At 39.6% G+C, this 14,374-nt stretch overlaps 1 protein-coding gene across 1 annotated transcript in view; it reads right to left on the bottom strand.

The window, feature by feature from the left end:
• Positions 1-3,766: 3,766 nt before the first annotated feature.
• Positions 3,767-14,374, bottom strand: part of tim (timeless) — a 96,872-nt gene continuing 86,264 nt past the window's right edge. Inside the window, exons 22-25 of the mRNA XM_083122590.1 lie at positions 13,109-13,309; positions 9,071-9,215; positions 7,165-7,266; positions 3,767-4,586 (exon numbers count right to left, since the gene is read on the bottom strand). Of these exons, the coding sequence (XP_082978716.1) occupies positions 4,310-4,586; positions 7,165-7,266; positions 9,071-9,215; positions 13,109-13,309 (725 nt within the window). The 3' untranslated portion in view covers positions 3,767-4,309. The remainder of the gene's footprint in view (positions 4,587-7,164; positions 7,267-9,070; positions 9,216-13,108; positions 13,310-14,374) is intronic.

Genomic DNA, 14,374 nt, shown 5'->3' on the forward strand with positions numbered 1-14,374 from the left:
TCTCTCGAAGTCCAAGGTTCCAGAACTGCTTCTAATGAGTCGAATCATGTCTACCTTACCTAGTGAATATTTTGAATTCAAAAGTGTATGGGAATCAGTTCCAGTGGAAGAGCGTACTGTAGACAGGCTAACTGAACGACTTAGGCTAATTGAAATGAGACTTCCCAACAAGAGTAGTGACACAACAGCTTTTGTGGTGAAAAGTGATGATCCGAAGAAACACAAGAAACGTCCAGAAAAAGCGAAAAAGTGTTTTAAATGTCACAAGGTAGGCCATTTTGCCAAACAATGCAAGTTGGTGTTAAATAGATCTTCAACCAGTGAAAGTGGGCGTGTTCCAGGAGGAGCATTTGTGAGCTTTGAATCGAACTGTCCTGTTTCTGAAGTTTGGATTGCAGATACTGGAAGCACAGCACACATGACTAACCGGAAGGACTACTTTCTACAGTACCAAAAATTCCCAGCACCAAAGGAATTACAGGTGGGAAATAAAGCCATCATATTAGCACATGGCAGTGGTATAGTGAATGTGGAAATGTTGGTCAATGGTAGGTGGGTGAAAAATCATCTTCGTGATGTGTGGTATGTGCCAAATATCAGTAAGAATTTATTTTCTGTGAACTCCACCACAAAAAGAGGTTTTCTATTCTGTGCAGACTCCATGAAGTGTTTACTAAAAAAGAATGGTAAGGTACATGCATGGGGAAGTGTTACTTTAAGTGGTTTGTACCAAATGCACATGCGTGCATTACCCCCCAAAAATCCTGCTGAAGTGTGTTTAGTGTCAGCTTCCGATACATTGCAGCTGTGGCATGAAAGGTTGGTACACCAAGGTAAGCAACATGTTCGGAAGTTTCTAGTGCAGCACGGAATTGATGTAAAAACTGATGATCAGTTTTGTGAAGGCTGTGTGGTTGGCAAGCAACATCGTAAAAGTTTTGGACAGCGGGTTACTCGTGCAGAAAAACCAGGTGAAAGAATCCATGCTGACGTGTGTGGACCAATGCAAACAAAATCATTGGGTGGTGCACTATATTTTGTTTGTTTCAAAGATGACTTTTCGAAATTCCGACGCGTGTTTTTTCTGAAACAAAAATCGGAAGTTGCTGCAAGACTAAAACAGTTTTTAGTTGAAGTCAGTGTTGCAGGTCATGTAGTAAAAGAATTGCTCACTGACTGTGGGAAGGAATTTGATAATGCGGAAGTGAAGGCTTTGTTGAAAGAAAAGGGGATCAATTTCAGAACCACCATGCCTTATACACCTGAACAGAATGGAGCTGCAGAACGTGAGAACAGAACATTGGTTGAATCTGGACGCTCGATGTTGCATTCAAAAGGTCTTCCAGTGAAACTTTGGGCTGAAGCAGTGAATACTGCAACGTATGTTCTGAACAGAACTGGACCAACAACTGTAGAGAAAAAGACACCATATGAACTTTGGTATGGAAAAGACTTACCAAGTGTAGATCATTTGAAAGTGTTCGGAACAGAGTGTTTTGTTCATGTACCAAAGCAAAAGCGACAGAAATGGGACAAAAAGAGCATTAAGGGTCTTCTGATTGGTTACTGTGATGAAAAAGATGGTTACCGCATCTGGAATCAGAAAACTGATAAAGTGTTGCTCAGTCGTGATGTAATTTTTTGCACGGAAACAATTTTGCCAGTAAAAGAGTCTTTTGAAATTGTTTCACCAGAAAAGTCAGTAATGTTTGAATCTACTGTGGAAGAACGTGATAGCCCTGGTAGTGAGTCTGCAAACTACGATGATACAGGAAACAGATGCATCACAAGAGATGTAGCTGGTGGAAGTGAACCACGTTATGAATTGCGAGATCGTCAAAGGGTGCAGAAACCAGTGTGGCAAGATGGATACGTATTACAGGTAGATTGCTTAGAACCGAGCTCATATAAAGATGCCATGTCATCAAGAAATGCTGCAGAGTGGAAATTAGCAATGGAAGATGAAATGCAGTCTTTGACTAAGAACCATACTTGGATACTAGTTGAACCTCCAAGCAATAAGAAAGTTATTGATAATCGGTGGGTTCTAAAAGTAAAGACCAAAGCAGATGGCAGTATCTACAGATTTAAAGCAAGACTGGTAGCAAAGGGTTATCTACAGAAGAGTGGAATTGATTACGATGAAACCTTTAGTCCAGTGGCTCGATTTGATACTGTACGAACTGTGCTGAGTGTTGCAGCTTGTGAAGGGTTGAAGTTAGCTCAATTTGATGTGAAAACAGCTTTTCTTTATGGTGAACTTGATGAGGAAATCTATATGTGTCAACCTGAAGGGTTTGATGACGGGACTGGTCGTGTGTGTAAACTAAAAAGGAGTCTTTATGGACTGAAGCAAGCACCTCGTTGCTGGAATAGACGATTTGTGAATTTCATGTCGAAGCATGATTTTACATGCAGCAAAGCTGATCCCAGTATGTTCATTCGTAAGAAAAATGGAAAGAAAATGATCGTAGCCATCTATGTGGATGATGGTTTGGTTGCTGGCAATAATATTGAAGATATCAACAGTTTTCTCGGAACTCTAAAAGAAGAATTTGAAAGTGTGGTTGGGTCATTAGATTGTTTCTTGGGCATACAAGTAACACAAAAGGAAGATGGTTCTATTTTTGTATGTCAAGAAAATTATACAAAGAAAATTCTAGAGAAGTTTCGCATGAGTGAATCAAATGCTGTGTCAACACCTGCTGAAAAGGGAAGTGTAAATGCAAGGGAAGAAAACACACAGCAGTTAGTAGACACTAGTGTGCCTTACAGAGAAGCAGTTGGCAGCTTGATGTATCTGGCTACAGTCACTAGGCCAGATATCTCCTATGCTGTTGGATTAGTGTCGCAAGCATTGGACAGTCCAAGACTATCTGATTGGCAAGCAGTGAAACGAATTTTCAAGTATCTACGAGGAACCACTGCTTATGGAATATGCTACAATTCAAATCATAATCCTGGGATCCTGGAAGCCTTCAGTGATGCAGATTATGGTGGAGATCCAACAACAAGACGCTCAACAACAGGAGTTCTATGCAAGTATGCAGGTGGAGCGATATCTTGGATGAGCCGGAAACAGAAGTCTGTTGCTCTATCAACAACAGAGGCTGAATTTGTGGCAGCCAGCGAGGGAGCGAAAGAAGTGATATGGCTAACAAGACTATTGGATGAGATCACTCATCTGACAGGAATGCCCACACTGCTGGTGGACAATGCTAGTGCTATTAAGTTAGTAAAAAATCCTGAATTTCATAAACGCTCAAAACATATTGCGGTGCGTTATTATTTTGTAAGAGAAAAGTTTCAGGAAAAAATGTTAAATGTGGAACACATTGATGCTGAAAGTCAGGTAGCAGACATTCTCACGAAACCATTAGCAAAAGTTAGGTTTGCTAAATTATGTGGCTTAATGGGAGTGGGAAATGAAAAGTAGTGTACTTATTGTTATGTTAAAGTGTAACAATGTTTTTTTGTAAAGGGAAGCTTGTGAAAGTTGTTTTTGAGGGGAAGTGTTGAACGTTGTACAAAAGACACACTTTCCCAACATGGTCAAATTGACTTATCATTTGTTTTTGCTCTGTGGTGAGTAGTCTGTGGAGAATGCTCTCCAAGGAAGGTTGTATTGTACCAAGAATGTAGCAATGTACATCGCGTCGCGGTCGGTCGCGTTAGACACTAATAAAGTGTTAATTAACTGTTAGCACGTGTTGTTACTCCTTGTACCAAGTCACGGAAATATCTGCGTTGAAGTTCAACAATTTTTCTGTTTACAGCAGTATACTTTGCCACTACCATGAGGCAAAATACTCCTTTCATGCAGTTCCATAGTTCAATCAATTCTTTCCCCAACCCAGAAAGCCATCTGTACATTGTTGCAAGATTTAAGATTTTTTTTCTGAAATAAAACCTTTATGAAAGTATTAATTTGGAAAATTACACGAATATGTTGTTCCCAGCAACAAAGAAATTTTAAAATTGACCAGACATTTTGATTTTAAATATTTTTTACCCCATTTGTGTATTCAGTGCATTTTTCCTTTTTCTTGAGGGATTTCTTTGTCATTTATTTTGTTTTCCTCAATACAATGTCAATGCAGTTCTTGTAGTCATCAAACCTCATTTGATTCATAAGATGATTTTTTTTTAAGAAACTTATTTTTTAACATATCTACCCCACTGCTTGGAGGTAGGTTCTTAAGACAAGGTTGCATCAATTTGTAACTTTTCTTTAAATCTTACTTAATCTATAACAGATTTCGTAAAGATTGAGGCTAACACATTTTCCTTTGAATTCATTAAAAATACATTATGATACATCCATACCTTTGTTAAATGGAAAATTCTGTGGAGTTGGCAGTTCATCACACTTTTCTTCATCGCTTACATACATTCTGGTCAGATCAGAAGCAACTGAATCTTCTGCACTTACTACGCTGTTCACTTCAGGTGTTAATTCCGCATCAAAGTGATCTGGCATGACTTCTCCAATGGGCTGGGCTAGCAGAGCACCTGATGGTAGAAATGCCTCCACTTCCGGCAGAACTTCAACTGCTTTCACAGGAGGAATGGTGGGAGAAATAAACCTGGAAGAATTATATTAAATTATATTCACAGCTATACCATTACATTTCAAGTTCTTGGTGATTCTCAGAGTAAAAAAAAGTGGATGAAATAAATACAATAAACAACATCGTAGAAAAGAATGAACAAAATACATGACAAAGCTCAAAACTTACACTACGCTGCACAAAGTCTTTAGGCCAATGTGAAAAATATATTCAAAGAATGGTGGATTTTCCATTTTATAACCTTTTAGGCCATATATTTTTTTCAAAGACGAGGTTTTCGAGTGAATGATTTCAAAGGTGCAAATATGTATAAAAAAGTAACATGAGAACTATGGATCACAGAACGTTAAAGTCTGGTTCTTTCTGGGAGAGGGAAGGGGACTGGCTTCCTTGAGGAAGTGAAATTTTGCAAATCAAACACAATTACAAGATGAAAAAAGAAATTTTACACATAAATTCTAATAATGTTCCATTGCTCAAAATCACATATTTCTTTATTAACGATTTATTATTTCAGGGTTCATTTTGAAACATTGATTGTAAATACAATAGACTAACAGTTTAAACTTTCTAGAAAAATTGTATTTATATTTATTTTTATTATTATATTCTTTTCCTCATTCAATTCCTGTAATATATTAATATTAAATATATGAAAGAAATGGACAAAGAAAGCGAACATTTCATGCTTTATTATCAGCAGGAATGGACTGACATGAACTTCTTGCCAACACCTATAAGTATCGATATAATTTTTTTATATATCAATGCATAATTGATATTCTACTGATGTGATATGAAATTGTACATGTTTGAAGGTTTCATTTAACCTCTTTAACTAATGCATGTAACCAAGTGTATGCAACAGGCTTTGCTTGGAAAAAGAAACTTCAACATTTATGTACAAAACTAGAAAACTTAATTTACATATTTATGTCCATAAAAATTACAAGTGATGACAGTACATGTCCTACACAGCCCAAAAGATTTACTTGCAACAGAATGAGATTGGTATTTCTTAACTATAATTTTAGCCAAAGACTGGCATCAATTTTTAGCATCTAAAGGTCCGGTTTCATTTGTGCGATGACTGCGTGCAGTCGCTGCACACATACACGTCAAGTGGAATTTACCAGAAGTGGTTTTGTTTGTGCGTCGAACACTAGAGAACGCATGTGGCTGCTGCAACGACTCCTCTGGGAGCAGTCAGCCTGCAGTGATCACATGTGTTCCAGTAGGTTCTTGTGTTCCTCGATTGAGCAACTTGTGTTAATTTCTTTGTAGAATGAGTTTCAGCCACCGGAATTATGCGATCCTTCTCACAAAGACTGCAAAGATGTGGTGCTGAGGGATAATATTTGGGAAAACATAGAACCCTCAGGACTGACATCTGGAGAATAGAACAGGTGAATAGAAACTGCAAGCAGTTTAATTTGTGGCCCTGACAGAATTTTTGCAGTTTACGAAAAATATTATTTTAACATAGTTACACATTTTTACAAATTTTGGTGCTTTATCTACATATTTCGCAAGCTTTGGCTACATAAAAATCCGTGCCTTGGAATAAGTGTTGATCAACGAGAAGATGAGGTAGACTTATTTTACAACTCTAGCAATATCAGTGAAAAAATTGCCACAGTATTTACAGTAACAGGCAAAACTGTGACAAAACTGCGAAATCAAGCCACAAATGAGATGCTGAGTCTGGAAAATATTGTTTTAATAGAATCCACAAATTCGATTTAAACATTCAGGAAATATTGATAAATTATATCAATAAAACGTGGCTGTGGTGGCTCAGCCGGTAACGCGTCTACCATGCTAAAGGTCCCGGGTTTGATCACCGGTTCAAATCCGGGAACTTTTCTAATGTTGGAAGCGGCCCCGGCGCCCACCCAGCATCGAATGACATGGGTACCTGGGAGAAACCCTGAGGGGTAAAGGCAGTCAGGGGCGTGATGCTGATCACATCACCCCCACTCACGACCGGATCAAGAAAGTGTGGGGCGTTACCCCCACACCCCCTATACGCCTTCATGGCGTAGTGCTAAGCACAGGGGAGCACTTTACCTTTTCTTTTTATCAATAAAACATTCTCGTCTGTTTGATGATTGTATTCATCCAAATTATTAGAACCCACCACAATAGCACTAAATATTGATTGTAAACAAGAATTCTTCTTACTGTTTTTGAAAGTAATTTCTGAATATCTTCCTTAATAGCACCCAAAACAGAATGAAATTGATTTATTCTTAACCCGGAAAAATGTGTGGAACTTCATTTCATTGCGATATTTTGGAATTAAGTTGTAGTGGTATCCTTCATTTACCCTTTTGTACATCTTATCTGTTCTCTTTCTTCATTTCTTTTTGTTTTAAAATTTACTGTTTCTGGACGCGATCCATTGTAGATAGCCCCAGCTGTCACCGTTGCATGCGTCTGCGGGATAAACGAAACTTCCCCACCCATGCATCGGTTGTAAGCAATCACTGCACGCAGTCATCACAAACGACCATCGCACAAACGAAACCACACCTTTAGGAAACAAAGCTAAGCACATATTAACTACATGGAGTTTCAGGTGCTAATGTACCTTGATAGTGATGTTTCTTGTGGAGGCTCTGGCTGCAGATGGGTCTGAGAACATACTGGAGGTTGCACCACAAATTGGAACCAATTGGAAGCAGCATTGGGCCTATTGAATTCAATGAAAGAAAATCAGCCACTTATGCAAAACCATCAAAGTTAGGGATGTGACGAAGCTGAAAATTTACCAATGCCGATGTACTCACCAATAATTTTTGGAACTGATGCCGATATTTAACCGATTCCGATACATAAGATTATTACACAGAGATGGGATGTTATTTTTCTGCATGACAAAAATAGACTTGCTGTACATTTCTATTGCATATCATATGTATATACATATATATTCTCATAAGATGCGAATGTACATTTGCATCTACAAAACGTTATGTGAACCTAGAGATTTAACATTAGTACACAAGCAGTTCTTCGAAATGCAAATGAATTCCTGTTCTGCCAGATTCAACTTCAGAAATACGAGATTTGGAAGCACTTCAGGAAGTAACCTACTTCTTCTCTTATCGCAAATCTGTTCAGCAACACTGAACACTCAATCGCTGAATACTGATGCAGCAGGTATGCCCAAGTATTTTCTCAGCACTTGCTTCAGGTTTGAATACTCATTTTTGAATTTCCAATACAACAGCAATGTACTGTTATATGTCCAATTTATAGTTAGGTTGATCCTCTGAATGAGAGTTTGCAATAATTTTATTACAAATCTCTACAATAATGACGAATCATAACCAAATTTTCAATAAATCTTACAAAACTAGAATATAAAACTTGTTAGAAGGTAAAACTCTAGTATAATCTATACCGGTTTAAATATTGGATTTTTGCCGATTCTGATACCGATGCCGATATGTCAATTTCTGCCGATTTTCATACATCTGTAATCGATTTTGGCACATCCCTAATCAAAGTCAAATTACATGAAACCTGCATGCATCCCGGACCCCAAAGCATAATGCCTTAGACCAAACGGTCATAGTGCAGAACTCCTTCACCCAATAATATTGGCATTTATGGGCAGAGCTCCCAAAAAACTATAGTGGTGGCAATGTTTGTGGTGACTCAGGGGTGCAGAGTCCTGAAAAGTTGCCATCAGGATTGGGAAATTATTTCCCATCCTGATCCCAACTTTGGACAATAATTTCCCATCCTGATCCCAAATTTGTAGAATCATTTCCCATCCTGAACCCAAATTTATCAAGTGATTTCCCATCCTAATCCCAAATTCATTGAATGATTTTCTCTCCCGATCCCAAATTCATAGAATGATTTCCCATCCTGATCTTAACTTTGGGAAATGATTTCCCGACTTCTTGAGTTCCAAACAGTCAGAATATTCCAAATTATCATGCTTAGATGTGGTTAATTTCCAATGTTTCTGCAGTACAAGTCTCTGAAATTTCTTCAAAGTAGTAGTTTTTATTCCAGAATGCAAAAACAATTACTTGAAGGGAAAATGGTGTGCAGAATTTAGGATTTAGATTCAGGATATTACGAACATTTCCTGTCTCAAGAATTTCCAAATTTAGTTGGCAAATGGTGAATTCTTTCCATCCTGAATGTCACATTTATAAAATTCTAACCAAGTCCTAACCAAAAATTTTCCATCCTGCACACTCCTAGTGGTGACAACAATGATGATGGTGGTTGTAGTGATGCTCGTAGTGATGGTACCATTGGTGATCATGATGATTCATTTGAGGAAAGGAGTGAGTACAACAGCCAAGATGCCAATGAAGTGACTAAGCTTTCTTTTTCTTTCTTTTTTTAGTTTTATTTACGCTCTACAGTATAAATTTTAAATTTACAATTTATTTTATAAATGTGTTGATTTCAAAATGTATATATAAACACATGTAAGCAATATAAAACAAATGGCCTTCAGAAATACTTACAAAGGCATAAATCTTATTGCAGAAGATGCCTGCTTGGTTTTCAGAACACTGAATGGCGCACCTGGTAACTCAGATTCTTCAACTGTGGTCTTCACAATCAAATCATCTTGAACTTTGGTGAAATCAGTATCAAATTTCAGAAGAGCTAAAAATAAAAATAAAAATGCCATTATTATTAACACTATAAAACTATAGTGAACCAAACAAAAACTACTTAAAGGTTATATGAAGCTACAAGTTGATACATATGAAATTTGCATTAAATTATATTCATCTCTCATAATTAGTATTCAATAATGGGATTACGATAGGATGAGAACTTCCCATTTTACCTTCGACATGAAAGTAAATTGCATGACTTATTTTGTTTTTGGTGGAAATACACACAAATGATATGGATACTTAAATTCCTTATTTCATATATATGTTAATAAAATGTTCATAAGAATCAACTTGAACCATCCTGAAAACAAACACATAGTTATGATAACGCAAAAACTGACTGCAAAATGATAACATACGAGGCGCATCCAGAAAGTAAGTTTCCCTATTTTTTTCCCCGTGAAAGTAAACATAATGAGCCATGTAAATTGTGCATGCGCAGCAGAGCTAAGACGTATCAATCATATGCCAGGCGGACAGATCCCGCCCGGCGCCAGTAGCGAGGCAGCAGTGGTCCGAAGTGGAAGCTTGTATTCCTTCTCCCACCGCATGCGAGGTTCGGTCGGTGATAAAGTTCCTGAATGCACAAAGCATTGCGCCAATTGACATTCATCGTCAGCTCTGTGAGGTCTATGGGCCGAACATTATGAGTAAGCAGATGGTGCGTCGCTGGTGTCGGCAGTTTTCGGAAGGTCGTCGAAGTGTCCATGATGAAGAGCGCAGTGGGCGTCCGTCCCTCATCACTGATGATCTGGTTGAGCTGGTGCGGCAGCGCATCGTAGAGAACTGTCGCTTCACGATTACGGAGTTGAGTAGCCTTTTTCCGCAGATATCGCGATCCGTGTTGCATGAGATTGTCACGCAGCACCTGCTGTTCAAAATATTGTGTGCCAGGTGGGTGCCGAAAAACCTGACACCCGAACACAAAATGAAACGTTCAGGAGCAGCACTGACATTCCTGCAACAGTACCATGATGACGACGATGATTTCCTTGACAGGATCGTCACGGGCGATGAGACATGGATTTCGCACTTCACCCCGGAAACAAAGCAGCAGTCAATGCATTGGCGGCATAGTGGATCTCCGGTCAAGAAGAAATTCAAACAGACGCTGTCGGCACAGAAAGTGATGTGCACCGTGTTTTGGGACAGGAAGGGCATTTTGCTCATTGACTTCCTCCCCAGAGGTGAAACGGTGAACGCTGACCATTACTGTGAAACACTAAGGAAATTGCGACGTGCCATTCAAAACAAGAGGCGTGGCATGCTTACTGCAGGTGTTGTGCTCCTCCATGACAATGCTCGTCCACATACGGCTCGGCGCACAGCAGCTGTTTGGACGGAATTTGACTGGGAGTTGTTTGATCATCCACCTTACAGTCCTGATCTGGCTCCCAGCGATTTTCACGTTTTCTTGCACCTCAAGAAATTCCTGTCCTACGGTGAGCGTTTTGGCAACGACGAAGAGCTGAAGACATCTGTCACACGCTGGTTCCATTCACAGGTGGCAGAGTTCTACGACAGTGGGATCCAAAAGTTGATACCACGATACGACAAGTGTCTCAATTCTGGTGGTTGCTATGTTGAAAAATAGCTGAACCTTTGCTGTACCTGTTGCCAATAAATGGTTTCCTGAAACTGTGTTGGTTTTTTTAAAAAAAATAGGGAAACTTACTTTCTGGATGCACCTAGTACATTGTCATTAGGGTAATCATATATCCAGTTTTGACAGGGACACTTTTGTTTTGGAGGCTGTTTCAATTTTATTAAAAACTATCATATACTATTACTTACGTGAAATTTAAAAAATTACGCACTTCCGCATTGCACAATTTAATGGTTAAATCCTATTAATTTCAAAGACCCACTGTCTTCATTCACAAAAGGGTACGGCGTTTGAAGCAGAGATGGTACCGCGTCACTGCATTGTTTGTTCCCGGGCGGTGGTAGTTGCGATTTATCCCGTTCGGCGGTGCTGGCATGCGCATCTTGGTTTGTGTCATCTGCTTCCTGTTGTCAGGTGGCGTTGCCACTTGGGGGTTGGGGGGCTTGGCCGTGCTGCTCAGCAATGTGCCGTTCCTATTCCCCACGTGGCTGGAGGGGGGTCGAGTATGTGCACCGCAACTTTTCTTTTTCAGGTCGGGGATCTTTCTGAGGACAGGGTGCCAAGTTGGGTGTGCCACTGTCCAGGTTCAGTGCTGGTTTCTGTTGGATGATAGCATGGGTTTCTTTGATGGTGTTTTCTATGACAGAGCCGGTTGGGTGAAGTATGGATATGGGGGAGATGGTGTGGTTAGTGGAGTGGAGGTGTTGGGAGAGGCCTGATTTTGGTGTGTCGTTTTTGGCATCTTTTACATGTTCGTTAATCCGTTCTTGGACAGTGCGGATGGTTCTGCCAAGGTAGGTGTTGTGGCATTGGCATGTGGTCTTGTAGACACCGGGGGATGCAAGTTTGGGTAGGTAGTATCTCTTGAAGTTAGGTAGTGCCCTTTCGATTTGGGATATGGGTTTGTGTGCCACTCGGAAGTTGAAAGGGCCTTGGCAAATTTGCCAGATGTGGTGGGGTGGTATCGAAAGCCGATCCATTTGGGTTTAGGATTTTGGTTCGGGTTATCTCTGTTTCTTGGGTGTCTGAGCTGGGCTTCTGTTTTTGCGCACCACATGGATAGTTTGTGCTCGGTGTAACCGTTGTTTAGGCCTATTTCAGTTACGCATGCTATTTCATCATGCAGGTCATCTTCTGTGCAGCTGTGTGTGAAGGCTCTTCTGTAAAAGTTCATCCATACTCCAGCTTTCTGTTTTGGTGGGTGGTTGGATTTTGCATGGATGTACTGGGTGCCCGAACCTGGTTTCCTGTATACGGATGTGATAAACTTGTCTTGGTGTCGTTGGATGCTGAGGTCGAGAAAGTTGAGGTGGCCATTTTGTTCCCTTTCAACAGTGAAGTTTATGTTGGGGTGTATGTTGTTGAGGGCAGTTAGGAGATGGGTTAGGTCGTCTTCCTGTTTATAAATGACTATGGTGTCATCGGCATATCTTTTGTATCTTATATGAGCAAACTCTGGTTGGGAGAGTATTGACTTCTCAGCCAGATGCAGTACAATGTTGGATAGGAGTGCAGAAAGGGGGTTGCCCATCGCTAGGCCTCCTGTCTGGTGGAAGAAACTATCCTCGAACTGGAAATAGTTGTGGGTGAGGCAGGCTTGTAGAAGGTTGCAAATTTCATCAGGAACGGCACATTGCCGAGCAGCATGGCCAAGCCCCCCAACTCCCAACTGGCAATGCCACCTGACAACAGGAAAGACGACGCAAACCAAGATGCGCACGCCAGCGCTGCCGAACGGGAGAAATCGCAACTACTGCCACCCGGGAACAAACAATGCAGTGACGCGGTACCATCTCCGCTTCAAACGCCGTACCCTTTTGTGAATGAAGACAGTGGATCTTTGAAATTAATAGGATTTAACCATTAAATTGTGCAATGCGGAAGTGCAAAATTTTCTAAATTTCACGTAAGTAATTTTAAACCGTGTTTACCGCAACCATCATCTATCATATACTACTACTATAAAAGTCTGAAACTTAGCTTGGAAATTAAGTCTAAATTTGAGACACATTCATGATATAAAATAGTTAAAAAGTTGATGGATTTTTATGGCAACACTGTGGCAAAACAGCTGCTCCCCCTCCCCCTTCCTCCATGTAGATCAGAGGCTGGATCTCTAGGGGTAGCAGTCAGACAATCTACTGACTGGACCACCTCAGCTCACATGAAGTTTCTATGAAATTAATGGTAAAATTTAAAGTGAACTACAAAATTAAACAACTTTTCCACAACAATCAATACTTCAGTACAAAAATCATTTTGTAACTTACAGTTGTTGATTGGTCCTAATTTCTGTGCCACACTGAACAGCACATCCGAAGTCCAGAAGTTTGGAATGCGAGCAAATACTTTCCCCACATCAGCTGGAAGATGAAATCCCAGTTTGTGAAGGAGCAAGATGAATGGTTGGTACATGAAGATGCTCTTCTGGTCAGAGTTCCACTGCACCAAAGGAATTGACTGCTTCATCACTGAAAGAAACAAGCACAAGATAAATACATTATTTTGATATATATATATACAGTATCTGCTGTAAAGACAAACTCAAAAATTTAAAGGTTTAATGAAGGGAGCATAAAAGGGAGTTCTGAGATTGAAGCAACAAGTGACAAGTTTGATAAATTTATTTTATGTCTCTTATTTGGCTAATCATGAGGATGGGTATGAATTTTGGTAAGATGGGATGGATGAAGGGACAATTATGGACATATATTATTCCTACCGAGGATTATACTGGTTGTTCGTTCAGATGCCTGAGTCTGGTAGTATTTATATTTGTAAACTATATTTCGATATCTCTTCCTTAGACCTATGTCCATGGGTCCACAAAAAACATTTTTTCTTCTATTGAAAGCTTCTTTTGCTATTGCGATTCTCATTTTCACTTCTTGTTTGCAGCTCATGTCACTGCTTATAGTGCATCCGAGGTACTTGAAGCTATCCACTTGCTGGATTCTTTCACTGTTTGTTCTCACATTAATATTCCTTGGTTTCCGTCCAATAACCATTGCCTTTGTCTTCTTTACATTAATCTTCATCCCATACTGCTCACAGCTGCTGTTTAACTCTTCTAATATACTATTTATGGTTATTTCATCCTCAGCGAATAATGCCATGTCATCAGCAAATCTTATGCAGTTTATTCTTCTTCCTCCCAATTTGACACCTCCTGTTCCCTGGAAACAATTTTTCACTATATCTTCTAAATAGATATTAAACAACGTAGGCGATAGGCAGCATCCTTGTCGTACTCCTCTTCCAATTTCACAGCCTTCTGTCATTTCGTCTCCTGTTCTCACTTTAACTCGTTGATTCATGTATAAGTTGCTTAGAAGTCTTCTCTCTTTCCAATCTACCCGAATTTTCTTCAGAATTTCTGAAAGTTTAACCCAATTCACTCTATCAAAGGCTTTCTTCAGGTCTACAAATACTACAAACACCTCCTTTCCTTTCTCTAAATATCTTTCCCAAATGGTCCTCAGTAAACCAATTGCATCCCTTGTGCCTCTTCCTTTCCTGAAACCAAACTGTTCTTC

Source organism: Lepisma saccharinum, chromosome 5 (genome assembly GCF_977018435.1).
Source record: "Lepisma saccharinum chromosome 5, izLepSacc3.1, whole genome shotgun sequence".
Lineage (NCBI taxonomy): Eukaryota > Metazoa > Arthropoda > Insecta > Zygentoma > Lepismatidae > Lepisma > Lepisma saccharinum.